Below are 20779 nucleotides of genomic sequence, written 5' to 3' on the forward strand. Positions count from 1 at the left end.
ATTACTTATGTGTCCTTTATAGACACCTAAACCATCAGACTGAAAGCGATGAAATTTGGCATAAAGACAAGCAAGAGGAAGCAAAAGGAATCGATCGAAGCAAAAGAAAGGTCACTGTCAACATTAGAACATTCTACGATGAGCAAAGAGTAAAATGGAATTTTTTGATTGCTTGAGCGTTAGTCATTTTTTAAAAAAAAATGTAACTATACACGATTCAATTTTTAAATATTTTAAAGGCAACATCAGTAATATTTGCTATCTTATAGTTCTATTTGATCAACAATTATGCTACATTAAACCTACCCATATTTTCACTAATTCGTAAATACCCCTAAAAATGTCACCTAGTTCCATCACTAAGTTCTTCAATTGTGTCGGTAAATTCTTTTCAGTTTTACACATGATTTCGAACCGTTATTCAGCACTGATATTATTTTATTTTCTTTATTCATCCGAAGAATTAACCGATTTTTGATTCATTTACAACAAAGAACAAGTATTCAGCTAGTAATTAAATAAATGGAGAATATTTATTATTTTTAAACATAAAAAATCAATGAATACGAAAGGCCTTATACATTTCAAACTAAAGTAAATTGTAATTTAATGTAGATTTCCGAAATCACTATTACTGTGATTTCTCTTCATTGTAAATGGATATTTAATTAACTCAGTGTAAATATAAAACTATTTTCGCAACTTTACAAGAATCTCAAGTGCACTCAGCACAACACTCAACCTCTAAAAAAATTTTGAAAAATGATCTCACACTCATGCACCTTCTCCCAAACGCCTATAAAATAAATCTCAAGAACCATACTTAAAAAAATAATATTAGATTTCTGTCTTGAGAGATCTAAGAGCGGAGACTCCTAACCAAAACCTTATTCTTTAGCATAAATAAGAAAAGGTCGCTGCAACACTCAGTTGACTGATGACCCTTATCGCCAGTCCTTTCCTCCCACCCCCTAAATGGCAGGGTGGATCATCGATACAGAAATAATCGATTGTCTCATTAAATCTCCGACAACGCACTAAATAGCTTCACTATCGCTGCCTGATAACGAGTCGAAGTTTTCTTTTCCCGCCCTTTGGAAAATGTACTTCCAGCTTTCATCTACTGCAAAAGCCCTTTTGGTATAAGTATATGCTGAAGAAAACCTGGCCACCAAAGAATTATGGCTTCTCTGATATGGCTCAAGTGGAAAAAGTTTTTAAAGAGAATGCCAGCGATGGATCATTTTATGGTTGGTCGATTTTTCTCGAAGCTCCTTCCTCTTCTTGAATCAGTTTTCAAGGAAGTTTGGAGGGTGATAATTGGATTTTAGTGTTGAGGTCTTTTGCATCTAAATTTTGAGTCTTCGTGTATTTAATTGGATAATGATATCTGAAGAGAATGTTTGTGAATAAGGTGTTATTTGAAAGTGAAATACTTATAATAGGACTCAGTTTGTAGATATTGCGTTGCAGAGTTTTAATCAATAGAAGAAATTCTTAAATGAAATGCAAATATTTTCCTAAATATAATATTTTTATCACCAAAACTTGTTTTGTTTTTTATTATTTTTATTACAGAAAAAAAGATTCTTTTGGAATAGAATAATTTTGTATTAGTAGAATGATTTAAACTGTACACTTTTAGAAATTCGGTTTAAAGTTAAAAAAAATCCGTCAAAGTTGAATCATAGTATCGTATAATAGATTTGAAAAAGGTTTAATTCGTACGATAATATGGTCAAACTTTATAAATAAGAATACTGTCGATAGTTGTCAGAAGACCCTTACGTTGTCACGCTGTAACACATTTCAAAATTTCTATCAAAGTAGTGGTAAAAAAACTAACCCTAAAGTTTTTTTTTATGTATATAATTTTTTATGCTAAGTTGAAATGAAATGCAGTACTAAAAGAAAGATTCAAATTTCGAGAATTTGACTGTTTTAAATTGCAAGATTTATTTATGCATTAGTCAATGAACAAACCTTACCTAATCCTAACTCACAAGGAATACATCTCTTATTTAACCTACTGACGGTTCTGTACGTAAAAAATCGTATTTTAACCGGAACTCTTCTTCACATAGCATAACCGGTTTTTCCTTGTTATTAGATATTTAAATAGTGTATTTGCTGAATCGCTGGTGGTTCAAGAGAATGCTATACCAAAGGAGAAATTTTTGATCGCAAAATCTGTTTTACTTCCATAACTAATTTATTGTATAGAAAAAGTGACTTCAGACAAACATGGAGTAGGCCAAAAAGGTTTCAAATACTAAAAAGAAACTTTCAGAATATCAAAATGAAAACAAGTTATGAGAGGATAACTAAGGATTACGCAATCTGAAAGTTCTCTTCCAACAATTTGTTTGCATTTTGATAGTTTGAATTCTTTTTCAGCAATTGAAAGTTTGCCTGAATTCACTCTTTCTATACAATAAATTTCAAATTAGTTATAGAGGGGAAACAGAATTTGCAATGAAAAGTTTCTTCCGCGTTATAGCATCCTCAAGGTGGGTGGCACGTTAAATCTGTCATGTCTGGAAGAATTTTCATTGTTAAAAAAAAAGCTTAAGAACCAAGGAGATAAGAATAAGAGAAGTTGGTATAATGTCTTGCTTGTGAAGCCATTCCCTCACCGAGTACGTCTTTTTTATTCGTCCCAATTGCCCAGGGTCAAACGCATTCCAGCTAGTCTTCTTCTTCTTCATAAGCGCAACAGCCTTTCACAGGCCAAGGCTGACAAGCAGATTTTCCTCCATCTGGCCCTGTCCGGTGCGAATAGTTTTAATGAATAGTTTTAATGAATTTTCTTAATTTTTGAGAAATACAACTATGCATTCGTAATTTTTAGTTATTTTTTATTATGAATTAACGCTTTTAAAAAAATTATATTTGCACAACTTAAGTTCAAAATATAATCAAAGATAAAGAGTTTTTTCAAAATATAAATTTGAATCGTTTTACATTTAAAATATACATTATCAAAATATGTATCAAGGGATTAATTTGTCTTTAAATTTTTAAGAAAACCGCAAAAAAGTTGACATTTACAAACATGTGCTCCGTTATTATTTCAAAAGATGGAATTTATTTTATGTTTAAAGCAAAAAGGTTTATTGCATTGCAATCTACAATATGAACACAGAAGCCTTTAAACTTACTGTATATTGCTGAGTTATTAAATCGTTCTTTTTAAAGAATTCTGTTTTTTATCTAATATGCAATATTTTTTTAACCGAGATTAAATCAATTTCAATAACTCTTTTTCATAAACTTTTATATTAACTTTATTTTATGCTACCATTTATTATATCTAAAACACAAATTAAGATTAATCCAAGATAGCCACAATTTTTTTTGACAAAATTCGTTTAAAGATCAATAGTTTAATGAATTTCATACTTTTTCAAAAAAATTTAATGTGACTTTGATGATATTTTTATAGCTACTATCGAAAATCACTTAAAGAAATTCTCACGTTTCGATATTTGTTTAAAACTGAATGAAATTACAATTTTAAAAATAAAACTATTTACTAATTAAATTCCTACCCTCAACTATAACGAAAATTTATCAGCTGTCTGGAGATAAAAATGAAAAAATTGCAACATTCATAGACATAAAAGGGAGAATTTTTCTCAATTAGAAGCAAACATTTACCACATGGCTTCTGCAATATTTAACGGATTTAATTAGCATTTAAGCGAATTCAGAAACGCTATACTTTTACTTGCCATTTTATTTCACGGTATTAAAATTTGGAACAGATGAGAAATACATTTTATAACTTTTCGCCTCACTAATGTCAATAAACAATCAACACAATTCTTATGGAAAGACCTTAATTCAGCGAAATTTTTTAACATATTTTTCATTACGCTAAGCGTAGGGGCAAATTCCCCTGTAAAAAACTTCTTTGTCTACATTTCGGCGACCTTACTCTTGTTATTCTTACAAATATGCTCATATCGGAACAGTCCTGGATTCGAATGTTGAATGGATGTTTTTGTCTTCTTCTTTATACTATCGGTCAATCTCACTGTGGGGATAGCGTTGGCACACCAGCTATGGTGAACCCAGAAGGAGTGGTCAACACATCTGCCCACCTGATTCCTGAATGACGAATGTCAATATATTGAAACAAAATTTCCCCAACAATTTTAATAAACTTGATTTTGTTCCTCCGATTTTGTACTATTAACTACTGTTTGTAACTACTATTTTCAATATCTTACTGTTATATTTAATGTTCGCCTTTTGAGCTTATAGGAATGTGGTTTAATAAATAAAATTCTGTTTATTTGACAAGTTGTACACTGCTTGCGACTTCTAAAAAAGTACAAACTAATTTATACACTGTTACAAATTTCTCTTAAAAAAATTATTAAATGAAAATATATTTACTTGTTATTTTACCTTATTCTAACAAAATAGTCAAATAAGCATAAATAAGATGGTATTAAAACTTTTAACTGTGAGAATACCGCTCATTAACTGTTTCTCTCCTAGCACGGTTAAGCAACCATAATTTTACCTCACCAATTTATCCCACCTGCTAAAACAACTTAATTTCTTATAGATGGGTACATATTATAACCAAGAGAACTAATTTGTGAGTCTCATGACCGACAGAATAAGAGTTCGAATTCCAGCGTTGATCCTACAATATTTTCTCCATTCCCATCAACACATGAAGAGTTTCTAGTGTCTTCTACTACCTAATTTGTGTTCTGCACTGTCCAATGCCAATTACCTCACAAAAAGCCTAGCTTTGATGTCCAGTTAAATTTCTATTTCATAGTTTTGAAAGTATGCTAGTTGTAAATGCCTTAAAAAACCGTGTAGTTTTGTATTCATGGTTTCTTAGCCATACTAGTTGAAAACGGTTTCAAAACCCTAATGGTAAAAAATGTTCTTTACCATAAACTTTAAGGTTAATTGAATGGGTAGACTGCTGCTGGTTATTTTACCATAATTATAGAATGAAAATTCTAACAGTGTAATACTTACTCAAAATATTCTTGTGCTGGGCTGACTGATTCATTTGATGCGTTGAGACTTCTTTCAGCAAGAGTCAGGCAGTGAGGAGTGTTCCAGGCGTTGTCGCATTTTGTCCATGGAAGTTCTGATGTAAATGATGCAAATAGATAATAAAACGCCCATGCTATGATGGTGTTGTAGTACATACCCATATATAAATCAATGAAGCAGATGGCACAACCGATACCTGGAATTATGAAATATTTGTGAAAGGCCCATTTGAGTGAAGAAATTAATAATATTTTATACTATTTGTAAAATCTAATTTTAAAAAAAGGGTAATTTTAAACTGGTATTTATTATGGTAACGTATGGTATTTTATTTATCGTGGTGTCGAAGAATATGGTATTTATTAATGTGTTAAAACATACTATGCATATAATTCAACTATCTAAAATACGAGAAAACAGATGTTTGAGTATGATACATCTTGAATTAAATTTTTTTTTAATTACATAAATATGTTATCTATCAAATTTGGGGCCGGTATAGCCTGGCCAGTAGGGCGCTGGGCCCATGTCCGAAAGTTCGTGGGTTCGAATCTCGCCGGCCGAAGTAAATGGTGACTGATGCACGTTAAACATGTCGAGTCGCAAAGTCCTCCATGTTCCCATAACAAATCAAAACCTCTGGGGGTACTGGATTGGAGATCGATCGTTCTCTGATTCAGGTCAAAATTACGATCTGCGGATGAATGAATGGGTCCGCTCTATAAACGGGTGGTTTGGTGATGGAACGAACGGGTGGTTTGGTACGAATGGGTGTGGCGGAAATCGAATTCTTGGCCATAGATGGCGACACCGGAAAACAAGAACAATCGCACCCCTCTGCCTAAAACAGGCATACGCAACAACAACATCAAATTTGGGACGCCGTAAGAAATTCCAGATCAAATTACAGTATAAAATGTCAGCACTTTGGTTACATGCAACATCCATACATGCATCCATCCATCCACATTTTTACCGTAAAATCTTATACCGTAATTTTGACAGTAATATTTATTTAATTAGAATGAGTGATTTTAAGGTAATTATTGCTGTAAAAATTAGAGATTTTTTGTTCCGTAACATGTTCCACTGAAAATAGATCGAAAAAGTACCAACACCCTGAGTGCCGGCACTTTTTACCTTAATTTGATCCGGAATTTTCCACAGTGAAGACTCCGTATCTTAAGAATGAATCGGTAAAATATTTTTTTTTGCAGGAAATTTGCTCTTGACAAAGTAGTGTGTACTAAAATTGTTCAATTCGCAAAATTAGTTCATAAATTAAGTAAAAATGAAAAGGTAACGTTAACGGTATGAACTCGCAACCGTTCTTCCAATTAAACCATTAGAACCATATTTTCCTGATTGCGATTACTCCTCATTTTAATATAAATCAATCGAAACAAAAGCATGTTCACTAGTTCGGAGAAAACAAGTTTCTGTATCGCATTTTGTAACAAAACTATTATTTGCAATAACTACATTCTTAGAAAAATTGTTTCAGTGTTGTACTGTAATACCATGCAAAGATGCTGTAATTTTAATAAGGTATTAAATTTAACCACACTTTGGTTCAGATTTTACTCTAGTATCGGATAATCACGTTTAAGAATCACGATTTGGCACTGTTTCAACAATTTTAGACGACTTTATCAATGTGCTCCATAATTTCTAATAATGTAAAATTTTTAGGATGAGTATTTTGAACTATTTAATGAACATCTTAGTTAATAAAGTTTAAACTTTAAGAAAAATCAGAGAGTGGAAGTGATGGATCACTCCTTTCAGAACATTTTAGTAAAGTACTATTATTTTACTTATTATAATGAAATAATTTATTTAAATTATGTGAGAAAAATAATTAATGGTACTTTCAATATAAATAATTGAAATTATTTAGCTGTAATAACTTTTAATGAAGGATGCAAAGAGTTATTGTCAGTTATGGAACAATTAGAAGTAAATATAGGCCTAGCAGTCAAAGAATATGCTCAAAGATACCCGTAGAATTTCGGTTGCTACCGTAAACACATACGAGACGTCACGTGAGGTGACCAGATTTATAAACCATGATTTGAGAAAAAATCAATAGAGGGTCCCCGAAAAATTTTGCAATTTGAGGACACCCATATATTTATGGAAACTATTAATTTATGAGTGCAACAGAAATGTTTTTAAATTGATAACTAATATCAGAACCATCTTTATCACACTTGATTTCATTACTAAAGTAGTTTTAAGAATATCATAAGCTTAAAATCATGTAAAATGAATAAGTACATGTAAAAAAATTTATGTATTTTGTAAAAGAAAAATTTTGGTATTTATCTGCATGCTTGCTGGAGTTTTAAATCACAATATTTTCAACCGATTTTATTTAAATTTTGACACAATGTTCATTAAAAATATAGTTTTCGTAGAGAGAAGGTTTTTTTTTAATATGATTGACTGGTTTTGAGTAATCTACAAAAATGCAACTTATTTTATTCCATTTTTGAGAGTTTTTTTTTTCAAAACTCCACCATTTTGTAAAAAAAAACTGTTTTCATAAAAATCCTTCATACAAAAAAAATTCAAATCATGTGGTTTTAAAAAGATAGAAACGAAATCAAATTTGGATGCTTTTTTTCAGCTTATGACTAGAACAATTCATGCATAATTTAAAAAATAAGTTACGAACATTGCATTATATAAGTTCTAATTTTTAAAATTTTTCATTTGTAACATGATAAAAGGAAGATTAAAATATGTACAATAAGAAAAAATATGTATTATGTTAAGTTAATCCGAATCGTTGTAAAATTCCTTAAAAAAATCCCTCTTTTTTACAGGCTTCTGCTGTTGTTCCCCCATAAGGAAAGCTGCAATGGATGGAAAATCATATTAACACAATACTGTATTTAAACTTTTTCTAAAAATGTACAAGTTGATTTTCATTATTTAAGTTTTCCCTTACCTTTCATCATTGGGCACAATTTATCCCAAATTGTGATGCAACCACTTTTATAGTACTGTCCTAGAGCTAATTCCAAATAAAACAAAGGCAAACCTCCGAATATAAGCATAATTACATAAGGAACTAAAAAGGCTCCTGAAAAGAAAAAAAAAAGATATATCAATGCGCTGACTTCATACTTCACTCAAATATCGAAGAGCCATAACATTATGACTATCTACTCAATAACGCATCGCGTTCCCTTTGGTCTTCAAAACAGTCACAACTAACCTCGGTATAGATGCTATAGTGCGGCTTTCAGGAGAACTCCTTCAGACATCTGTCTCACGTTGTGGCGTGTACCATGGTAACGAGGAAAAGTCACTTCGAATAGGGGTATGGGTGAATAGTTCTGTCTTGATCATGAGTAAACCAATCAACAACTTCATTCCTCCATTGCACCCCCATTAGAAATGTGCTTTAGCTTGTAACCATAGCAGCAGACAGCCCCAGACATTTAGTCTGGAGGAGTTCTCCTCAAGGCCGCAGTATACAAGTTTTTTGGTAGATAACTGGAGACAGGTTGGACCAAATGTTTACGTCCCTTTTCTATGATGACCCATGGATATCGTTCACAGTCATTTATCAACTTGATTGCGTACAACTAACGAATAGTGCAATTTTGGATGCACTAGTTCCAAGTCTTCAGGCCATTACGATTTACCCTCCATCAGATTCACTTAAATCAGTAACCTTTCCCATCACTTGCAAAAGTGAATGATTCCTTATCGTCTTCTGCAGCAGTTAAATAATGCATTTCCAACTTGCCCTCCACGTCATCAAGACGAGTTCATTGAAAAATGTGGGGAGGGTCATAATGTTTTGGCTCATCAGTGTAATAAAAATACATAACATCAATGTAATATAGTTACCTGCTTAGAAGTCCCAAAATATCAAAGTAATTAAAATTTTCTTCTAATAAAATATAGCATTCAAAAACGTTTACTATTTTTCATCTCTTCGCTTGTTTTCATTAATTAGTATTTCATTAATCTCACTATGTGTGGTGATATAATTATTATGAAAAAGGGTTATACGCAACCTAAATATATGTCCATTAAGTTATAAAAATATTATTAAGCATGCGCATAGATAAAATTCTTTTATTTTTAAGAAATTGCTGAAAATCTTCTGAAAAGCACTGAGGGAGTAAAACAATATCCACGCAGCATCGTTCTGAAACCGTTGATGAAACGTAAAGTTGTCTCACGGAAATAATTTAAAAAATATTTCGACAGTAATTTAATAGGAAACAATACTAGTTTATTTTAGAGTTAATAATTAGAAATAATACTAGACTTTATCTAAAGGTAATAAATAGCATAATTTCAGCCATAAATAATTTACTTATGGGAATTAACTTTTACGCAAAATCAGCATACCGTAGGTATGCTAGAAGAATTGTTTTAAAATATATTAATTATTGAATTGATGCTAATAAATGAAAGTATAATTATTATCAGACAATATCGAAAACAAATATTGATACAGATTGATACTATAACACAAATAAAAAGGAAAAAGCATCAGAAGTCTTCGATACTCAGTGCAGAGACTTAAACATTGATATATGGATACTAGGAGGCTCTGACCCCTGCTCGCTGACGCTCGCCAACCCCCGAGAATTGCTACGCAATCCTATGTGGTTCACGCCGTGAACCATGGCTCGCTGCGCTCGCTCGCCAATGAACACAATGTTCTAGCACAAAGACATAATATATTATCATCAAAGACATAGTATTTTATCATCAAAGACATAGTATTGTACTTATGTAGAAGAATTCTACCAATGTTCTTATTGGCTTTTAAAAAAGTATATTAGCTATTTAGATTGTACATGGTGAAAAAATCAAAACATTAGTTAAATGAGATACATATTTGCGAAATAAATGATCAAATATTGCAGTTACTCACCTAAATTCAACTAAATGTGTATAATAAATTAGTTAATGCTAGAAATTCTGAAAGTCTTAGAAAAAAATTTTATTATTTAAAAATATAAACTTTAAACCCTGACTTTTCCTGGTGAGATAATAACCCTCAAAAAGTTTTTCATTTGTTTTATCACCAAATGAAATATTTTTTGGTGATCAGCATTATTGAAATCAATTTCTATATTAATTAACATTTGTGATAAAGTACATAACATTTTAGAACAAAATAAGGATGTTTTACATACAATAAATTAAANCCGGACAAGCCATGACTACTGCGCATTTGGACACGTGCTCAGCGCTAAAAGACTTTGATAAAGTACTGGAGAGCTAGAAGCCTAATGACCTAATAGTCGATAGCTGGTATTTGTTTAATATTAACTTTTTTCGCGATTTGATATCTCCAAATTTAGGTGATTTCTGCTATTTATATAATATGGCAATTAATTTAGCGACTCCTTCAAATTTTAAAAATGTGAAATTTTTAAACGCATTATAGTTTTTTTTGTTTTTTTTTTTGAGAAAGAATGCAACCTAATGTTGAATATCTAATACGATGTTTGTAGCGCTGAATATTTAAAACATATATAGATTTTAATGTAATACTGATAGATTATATTTTAACACACGCAAAAAAAATTATGAAAAATTTTCTTATTTATTATCATTTGGACTAAAATGTTTGTTTAGATGAAAGTATTATAATTTCTAAAACATTTATTATCCCTTAAATACTCTAACAAATATCTGAAAAGATAGATTTTATATATATTTATGAAACTATAGGAAACATTAAGAGTACAAGTCAAGAATCTAAATTTATTTTTAGCAGGAAAATTCAACTTAACTAACAACATCAGCAGCTTCCTAAAAGTAAATAACCTTAAGGCTTCAAGATAAATTTTTAAAAAAACACATGCTTTAATAATCTTTGATGCAGGTAAATATTTTTTTGGAAAAAAAAAGGGTCGATGAAAAACAAATAAACATCATGCATACATTATTTTTCTACCTTAATTGATTAAAAGGACACGAAAAATAAACACTATTAACTACTTTGCTAAGCAAGTGTTTCAATTTTGCTTATAATTGGAGAAAAAAAATCAGCAATGTACTTAAAAATGTCTTGCAAGATAAGAGAAAATTACCACGGGGATATTGTTTAGGGATTTACCAAAGAATATTCACCACGGCAATTATTAGGACGAAACTTTTTGTTTTTTTATTATTATAATTAAAAAGCTCTGCGACTTTATTTTTATGAATGCTAAGAAAATAAAACTAAACTCTATAGCTAATCAAATTTTACTTAATGCAGGGAAAATAATGAAGAACAACACACATTCTCAGAATTTTTATTTTTTTGCTTCGTTTTTTTATCAATGTCTGGGTCCTTTATTATTTTTTAGAGTTTTTATTTTAATTTTGGATCTAATACTTATCACTTACAGTACTTGTAAAATAGTACGCGATACCGAACTTTAATGATGCTTAAAATATTTTTCAAAACTCTTCACTTTTTCCAGGCAATCATAAAAAATGTTGTTTGGTGTTGTATGTAAAGTTTAAAAAAAATGTATAAGCAAAAATTTTATTTGAAAAAATTCGTCATCATTTTTTTTTCGTAAGACGAGTGTACTTATGGGGAAAAGAGAGGTTACTTAAAAACCTACCCAGTGAAAATTGATTATTGATCAAACATTTTTTTTAATTATTTCGAATAAAAAAAATTTCTGTTCTTATACATGCTTTATTATTATAATTAGTATGCATGATTATACTGAAATTCTGTTACATAATGTACATATAAAATAGCTATTTATCGGTTCCGGGGGTGCAAAAACATTATTAGCACAATACCAACATTAAAATATTATGTACTTATTATCACAGTACCGATTATCACAATTCCAGAATTAAAAATTCCGAAATCTCTATCATCATAATTAATAAGGTATCGCTGGCGTAAATAATAGTTTGAAGATTTTTTCATGTCCTCCAAAAGGGATTAGTGACTAAAGGTATTAAATACAGGGTTAGCCTAAACATAGAGTTTCCCAAATTTTATGGATTACATGCACAACGAAAAGTTTTCGATGTCCTCTTAATAAAATGCATTCACATTTAATTATCATTTCTGATACACTTTAAATCATATCATATTTTTTTTATTACTATTGGCTAATGAATTTATATTCGACGTATTATTTTTATCAATTTTTTGGAAAAGTCCCATTCTTAAAAATGCTTGCATAAAAAATTTATTTTATCTTCCACAAATTAATTTCAATAATCAATACAATATTACCTGTTTAAATATAAATCTAATATTTCATATAAGTCTAGAAAAAGTTACTTGATTATGGAGTGTAATCTGGTAAATTGCAGTGTGTTATTAGAGCTCTTCAGTACAGTTCGCAAAATAAAAAACGGACCACCCTGAATAATTTTTGATCTAATGATCAGTTCTTCGCATTCTAGGACTTAAATTGAATCGTTCGAGATTGTGAACTCAAATATAGCAATTAATTAGTGGAGCTGCGGAATCAGATTCAAAAATTTACTTTCTTTGAATAAACATACAGCTTTTTTCGCTGAATCTGGATTTCAGATCCCTGAAATATAGGGGGGCAGCCTCAATTGTTTTTAAGAGAATTAAAAAAATTTTGATGTTTGCACACTATTATAAAATTTGTCTATCAAAAGCAAAGCATGCAAAAAATTAACTTTTAGTAAATATTTATCACTTTTTATTTTATTTAATAATAGTCTGGAAAAAAATCTAAATGTACGAAATAAAAAAAATTTATGCCAATTTAAAGAATGCAATTTTAAACTGTAAGACTTAAAATTTGAGCCAAATCGATCGAATAGTTCCTGAATTTCGAGAAAAAATCATATTTTTAAAAGTTTCTCAGGTACTATTTAATCAATTTCGTTCAAATTTTGCAATTTACAGTGTAAATTTGCATTCTTTTAAATAAGTTTAAAAACTTTATACCTTACAATTCAAACATTTTCAGCTATTATTAAATAAAATACTAAATATTTGCCAAACATTATTTTTTGCATATAATTGTCTTTGGATAACCGAATTTTATAATTCTGACCCAACCCCTTTCGATTCCATTAAGAAATTCTCGATTCATAGCGAAATACACAAAATGTAAATTCAATATTAAGGGGTGGAAGTTTTGCGTCGCTCTTCTAACCAAACTATAAGGACTATATTGCTCAGATTGCAGCTACTCCTTATATTTTGGGAGTCAAAATTGAGAATCCGCCGAAAAATAGATAAACTTATTCAGAGAAAGTACCTTTTGTGCCAGATTTCGTAACTTAAAATTTCGTCTGTACAAATTAATTAGTATATTTGATGCCATCCAATCGAACCATTATGATCGAGTCCAAGAACGTGAAGATCCGATCATTAGATCGGAAGTTATTCAGAGTGATCCATTTTTTGTTTGGTTTTTTCTTTAGCTCTCTACTTGCATTGCAGGAGAGCGCTAATGGAAATTTTAACTATTCAGAAAAAAACATCGAAAATTACAATTTTTCTTACATGCAACAAATTTTTTTAGATGAATTATAACTATCTTTCTTAGATACAGTATATATATCTTCCTGTCTTGAAAAATATTCAAGTAAGAAAGGTTTGTCTAATATTACATTTGATCAGAAAATAAATATAAACCACGTTTTCAGCGAAATCAACGGCCCATAAGATACAGGAACAGAGACATTGATTTATTTTCTTAACCTTATCATAACTTACAAAAAAACTATCGAAACAGTTGTTAACAGTCTTTTACTCAACCACAACATTAATAAATGCGCTAACATCTTCGGGACAGACGAGTCATACATGCATTTCTGCACGAATGCACATATGGTTCGTCCGTTCCGAAGAAGTTAATAACATGAGATAAGGGCAGAATTAAAAATGTAAGTAATTTTTTAATGTGAAAAGACATTAATTTTAAAGTGTACAAAATAATTTTTCTGTAACATGTAACTAGTTCTCCATAAAATTGTAACGTTCCACTAGAAATCTTCAGTGCCCACGTTGGGAACCTAATGTCCTAATCTAACAGTAACCACGTTGAGAACTTAATGTACCACTATGTACTAAATAGTTCATCCAGTTTCATAGAACTATTTTTTATAAGTACAGTTCGTAAGAGCCACTGTGGCTCAGAAGATAGAGCTTTCCTCGCCCAATAAAGTAACCCAGGTTCGAATCCCAGCGATTGGTGGTTAATACTGATTCTGCACCCGTATCGTATCGACCACTGCGCTGACGTAAAAATATTCTCAGTTTTAGACGGATCGTGAGTTAGAATCCTCCTGCCGTCGGGCTAATCATGGAACAAGTAATATATAATCTTTATTACCATAAGATTAAGACTTTTAGCAATAAATATTAGCAATAAGTAACTAGCTATTTTCACTCAAGTGAGATTTAACTAGATGGGAAGACGAGGTTTAAATTAGCATCTTATTAAGGTTTAATTTTTTCCGTAATATTATAGGGTAAGTCTAGGACGGATGGCCATAGTGTCTTGAAATAGAAATAAAAGTACTGAGAATAGAGATAGGAGAAATGTTTATGCATATTTTAAATTATCATACATGTACTCAACATATTTTGAGCAAATAAGAATGGAACATTGAACAAAAAATATGAAATGATAAATCTGCGAGGTGAGATGGTCGTTTAATAAAGTAAAGAAAAAATTAAGTTAAAATATGGAAATAACACATTTTATATAGTTAGCCATGAAAGCACTTTTTTTTTGTTCTAACGAGTAGGTTATCGGGTTATATCGGATAATATGTAATGTTCTAACGAGTAGGTTATAAGGTTATATCGGATAATATGTAGGAATCTAACGAGTAGGTTGTAGGGTTCTATCGGATAACATGTTTAGGTTTGTGCAATTGGAATGTAATATGCTGTAGTTTTCATTTTTAAAAAAGTGGTTTCAATATTACAATAAAATAACTAAGGATTTCTTTTTATTGACCTTCATCACAAAATTATGAAACGAAACTAAATTAATGAACCGTCAATGAAAACCATTTATGAGTCATAAGATTTCGAAACCAGATTTATTTGGAGATATTAAGCGTGAATATAATAAGCATTAAAATTTTACATACTTTTTGTTATCATAGAAAGCAATGCTATATCCAAATTGATAGACAAGTTAAAACTACTTTCTGCATAACTGCATCCTCTGCAATATATTAAAAAGTATCAGTATTAATTAAACTGACTATTTCTTTTCTATGGCCATCTAACAAGACTTACCCTATTTTAAAATACCAATACTATTGTTCAAAGCACCAATTTAAGAGTTCAACTGCAAAGTAATATTTTAAAAGTGACTAGAATAAACATTATAGAAGTTCTTATTCCTACTTGCTATAGATCAGGGGTGGCGAACCTTTATGCATCAACGTGCCATTTTTTTCAAAAAATTGTTTAATGAGGTCATAGACGTGCCGTCAATTAATTTTGACCTCGTGATTATTGGGAAAATAATAATACTAAATACTATCAAAACTCTTTATTTACTATAAAGAAAAAAAACATTTTGCAGTGTCTCAGTTATAAGCGTAATTCAACTTAAAGTAACATCAGTGCGAATTCTATTGTTGCAGATTAGATGACAAATAACTTATATTAGATTGTAAGATGTTAGTTTAAGCAGGACTGTTAAATCTCTTTTTGCTGGTTATTTATTATTAGCTTGTTTTTTATGGTTACTAATTTCTTTTTGGCATTAATTATAAATTTTTTTTTGTTAATAATTTTTTTGTTTATTTTTGTGAATTTTAACTTAATTGCTATTATGCTTCGTAGTGAACTTTGTTATCAGTGGCGTGCCCAAAATAGTGTGTCGCGTGCCATTGGTTCGCCATCCCTGCTATAGATGGTTGAAAATATAAACTATTTCGTGTAATAAAACAAGAATTATTATTATTCTTCCATTTATTCTGTGCATATTAATATGAATGAATAAATGTATTTATCAATTTTTAAATAAATACGTATTGAAGTATTACAAAGGTTAAAACTTTCAAATAGTTTGACTTGTGAAAGAAAAATTAATTTTCTGCTTTCTTCCATCCAAAAAATCCCAAATTTGAATCCATGAAATTACAATAAGTGATCAATATTGATTATTTCTGAAATTTATACGTAATTTAAAACAAACTGACATTTTGTTATCACCTCCTTTTTTAAAAAGTTAAGTCTGTTATAAAGTTAACATCAGTATTTTAATTTAAATCTCAACACACAGGACAAAAACCTAAAACAAGACAATCAACAGAAAAGAAACCGGTTCAGAATTCTATTAATTGTCAAAATTATTAATAATTTATTTCAGTAATGATTTGAATCGTGAAGCAGTAAATCAAATTTCTTCTTAAATGTTAGTATTGCAATTAACTTTCAACATGTAATTGAATATTGCTAATAAAATAATGTTAAACAACTCATTTGTGGTCAGTTTGAACAGCTTCACTCCGAATCACCAATTAAAAAGCTGCTTACACTAAATAAAGTTAAAACTACGTTTTTCTGTTAAGTATAATACTCACATGCCATCTCTTTATTTTTATTATTATTCAAACTTTCGCTAAAACTGAGTCTTAGGGTATAATTTTCTCGAGAAGTTGAGTGTTGATATTCGAAATTAATTTTCAACATGTGGCTAGAAAGTATTTCCAGTAAAATAATGCATAATATTTAATAAAATCTTGTTATGATACGAATTTGTACTTAGTTAGAACCGTTCATCCTGAAATCACAATGTGCACTAAAATCAAAAATTGCATTTATGATTACATTTGTATAAAACTTACTTGCCTTTTTTTTCATTTATGTGTTCATAAGACATTAATCAAGTTTCTATTGAATCATCAGACTTCAGGTCTAATTTTATTGACAAATTATGTCTTGCTATTTGCATATCATTTGTTGTACGTAACTAAATATTGCAAACGAAATAAAGCTATGCTACGTGTTTTGTAAGTAATTCGAATCTCTCAGCTAAAAAAAATCACATATTAAACTGTCCTTGCTCTAAATCAGTGCTTCCCAAACTTATGACTTTTGTGTACCCTTTCTAAATTTTTCGTAACTGTCTGTACCACTAATAAAAGAATTTTACTATAAAAAATTGCACGAAAGTTAAAAATCACAACCGGCTGCTGAAACCACTAATTATTAACTGTTAACTCTGTAAAATATAGCCAATCGAAAAATATGTAATCGTAAATTTTCATGGCTAGCTTTGTTTTTAAATAAAATATTTTGAAATTTTCGTTTGTTGCAAGATAATTCCCTTAAGAACGCGTACCCCCGCTAAACTGTTCCCGTACCCCTTGGGGTACGCGTACCACACTTTGGGAAACACTGCTCTAAATAAACCTAAATTACGTTTGCATAAGATTATAAAACTTGTTTTCACCCTCTTTTTTTAAATTGTTATTCTCTTTATCAAAAAATAAAAAAATTTTACCATTCAATGGTGGTAGAAGAATCCCCCCCCCCCCAAAAAAAACAGGCCAATGCTCTCTTAACATTATTTTATGATTATCATGTTTTGTGCTACGAAATTTTCGTCATGCAAACGTATAAAGATCGCAAAAAGCACTTCATCCGGGAAAAAATTACCTTAAAAAATACCCTGTAAAATCTATGACATTTTAAACAACTTTTTATTGAGTACATTACAAAAAATATCCCTAGAAAAAAGTTTAAATAATTTAAAAAACGCTTCATGCTGGAATTATTTTTGAAATGATATAAATATTTTTGTTTTCAATTTTTGTTTCCAATTTTTTTTTATTTCATTTTATATTGTTATTTTTCTCCTCCAAAAAATTTTATTAAAATTGTTTCATTTTTATTTTTTTAATATTCAGTTCAATACTTTTACAATGCATTCGATTCGACTTTTTGTTTAGAAATAAATATACCCCATAACTAAAACGATTGCTATATTTCATTCCTAAATAAATAAATAAAAAATCATTACACATTTAAAAATATATCATGTATTAAAGTATTCTAAAACGGTAAAAACTTTCATGAAACTTAAGCTTGATTCATAATAACACCAAAGTTAACTATTTCAGCATGGAATGCATCACCGCCAATAATATATGTATATTTTAAATTCTTCTCCAAATGAATGTGGTAAAAAGATGCATATTAGGTTACAAATTAATATTTAAGTGAGCAAGAAACCAGTACGTTATCGAAATCTATTGATCCCCTTGTGACTAGGCCTGGATGAAAAACATCGAAATCAATTTAATTACCCAATGAAACTAGGAAGTGTTTTTTACAATCGCCTTTCAAATACTGTCTGTTTCCTCCAGAAGAAAAAATGTTTTTTCATGTTTTCAGTCCTTCTTACCTCGGAAATGCTTCCTTAAAATTTGATTGTTGTTTTCTTCCTAGCTAGAATAATAATTTACGGCTCCAGTTCTTAATTTTATTTACTTTTTATTCGCATTATTTTTGAAAAGAATTAAAAATATTTGTAATAAAAGTGTTAATTACTGAACACCCTTAATGATATATTTCCTTAAAGAACGTTTTATCAAACACAATTTTAGTTTGCGAGTTGGTTAAATTTTTTGTTTCAACACCAATCGGGTAAAAATTTGAATGTAAAATAATAATGCAGTTTTCGTTGCACAAAAAATTCTTAAAAAAGTTGAAAATAAACAGAAATGAGACATTTTAATTTAGTTATATCGTAAACAAGACTTTTAAATTGTAAAAATGTATAATACCTTCAAGCAAGTTTCGTTATCTGGAATTAGAAAGACACGAATGTTTTACAATTTTTTGCAGCTTAGAGATCATCAAGAAACCATAGAAAAGTAATTATGGTTATTTTTACACAAATAACACAGAAATGCTCTTTTAGCACAACTCAAACAATTAGTGTTGCCTCGAATTGATTGTTAGATGTTTTAAATGAAGCAGATATGCTTCCCCGCAGAGCTTTATTATGCCTTTCATTCTAATTGCTGCGATACATCATTCAAACTTTATGCTAATTAATATTTTCAACCGACAAATTGTTATTTTTAAAATAAATGCTAAAATAAAAATCCATTGCACTTTTTTTTTCAAAGTTTAACCAAGCATTTGTATGTTAGAACCAAACGGATTAAATTCATGTAATTTAGCTCTGTTAGTTAACACCATCGTCTTTAAATTGCGCACAGGGGGAAATAAATTCGGGTAAAATTACCGTACTGTATGGTAATAAAAAAAAACATAATTCCTGTTAATAAAACCAAAATACGTGGTATTTAAACCACTCATTTGATAATATTTCTTAAGGTAACGGTTTACAGGAAATTTTGGTTTCCGAAATTATAGTTCTTATTACCAAGCGTTTAGTAAAAAAATACAAACCGGAAAAGTAAATTTTAACTGAATATAGTTTGTCTAAGCTAAGAAATCCTCCCGCCACAAGGACTAACATAATAAACCGGAGAAAGAGCTTCCAATTCTCTCGCCGACCAGAGTCGAAACCACTCCAAAACAGTGATCCAGCCTACAGCCACCCCTACTTGAAATAGTCATACCTCGTTACCATAGTCACCGCCACAGGTCCAAACGAATGTCTGACGGAGTGCCTATTTTAGACAAACTATAGATGGTTTTTTTATGTCAGACAGTGATCTCCACCACCGAGACTCGGACCGATATCGGGTAGTGGATCAAATGGCGCCGGGCCGCCCAAGCATAGTAAAATTATTTCCATTTTATTTACTGTGGTGTTTTTCTCTCAGGTTTGAACAATTTTCCATAGACGAGAGGTTAACCGGGAGCTGAGAAACGTCACATAATGCAGCATGAAATTGTATTTAATTTTGAAGGCATGTTTAAACACAGTTAAATTAAAATTATTAAATCAAAACAATCTAAAATATAAATAATAAACACCCCCACCTCTTAGAGGACCTCTGCAAAATTATCAAACGTCGCAAATAAATTATTAAACGTTGTAAAATTATTAAAATAACCCACGATGATAAAAAGGTTGAGCCCTACTCTAAGATATCAAGACAAAATAGAAAAATTTTATCACATATTGTAAAACCATAATTCATTCATTTTACCATATTCTGCTAGTTTTAACCATTTTTTTTCTCAGTGCGAAGTGATTTTGTATCATTTTCGTGCTATCTTTTTAATGTAATAAGGTAGAAAAAGATACTTCTTGAGTTATAAATTATTTAAGGGCAATAGAAAAGTTATGAAACATTAGATTTTAATTTGAGAATTACTTTTATATTATATTTTCATATTGTCTATTAGAAATGTATTTATGAGTTTTAAAATTTTACAGAACCTGAAATAATTGCTGAACACAATTTACTTATCTTATTTTATTCAATTTCATTGTGCTTTTCCCCACCAGAAAGTGTTATTCTTTAATGAAATAAGATCTACTGAGGCAAGAGATTATAAATTTAGAAAAAATTAATTTCCACAATAATTTTAAATGAAAATTAAGTTCATATTTTTTGTAAAAATTGTATTTGAGTGAAGTTTTAGTTCGTTGCATAATACGAGGGTTGCTATTTATATTTCTGGCCTTGGCAACAGTAAGTGTTGCTAGGCGACCGCAGACAATTTTAATCGAAAGTTTGATATTTTTAAACATAAATTCAGCAGACGATTTACCATTATAGCTTCATTTGTGTTGTTGACAGTAAATTGAAAAGTTCTTCTCTTTCAAAAAATGGAATTGAATCGTGAACATTTTCG

General features: G+C 29.9%; 1 protein-coding gene across 1 annotated transcript in view; it reads right to left on the reverse strand.

The window, feature by feature from the left end:
* The window catches only part of LOC107443894 (sodium-dependent serotonin transporter), a 76525-nt gene that overhangs the window by 29234 nt on the left and 26512 nt on the right, over positions 1–20779 (reverse strand). Inside the window, exons 2-3 of the mRNA XM_043043450.2 lie at positions 7988–8122; positions 5011–5227 (exon numbers count right to left, since the gene is read on the reverse strand). Coding sequence (XP_042899384.1) covers positions 5011–5227; positions 7988–8122 — 352 coding nt within the window. The remainder of the gene's footprint in view (positions 1–5010; positions 5228–7987; positions 8123–20779) is intronic.

Source organism: Parasteatoda tepidariorum, chromosome 5 (assembly GCF_043381705.1).
Source record: "Parasteatoda tepidariorum isolate YZ-2023 chromosome 5, CAS_Ptep_4.0, whole genome shotgun sequence".
NCBI classification, from domain to species: Eukaryota; Metazoa; Arthropoda; class Arachnida; order Araneae; family Theridiidae; genus Parasteatoda; species Parasteatoda tepidariorum.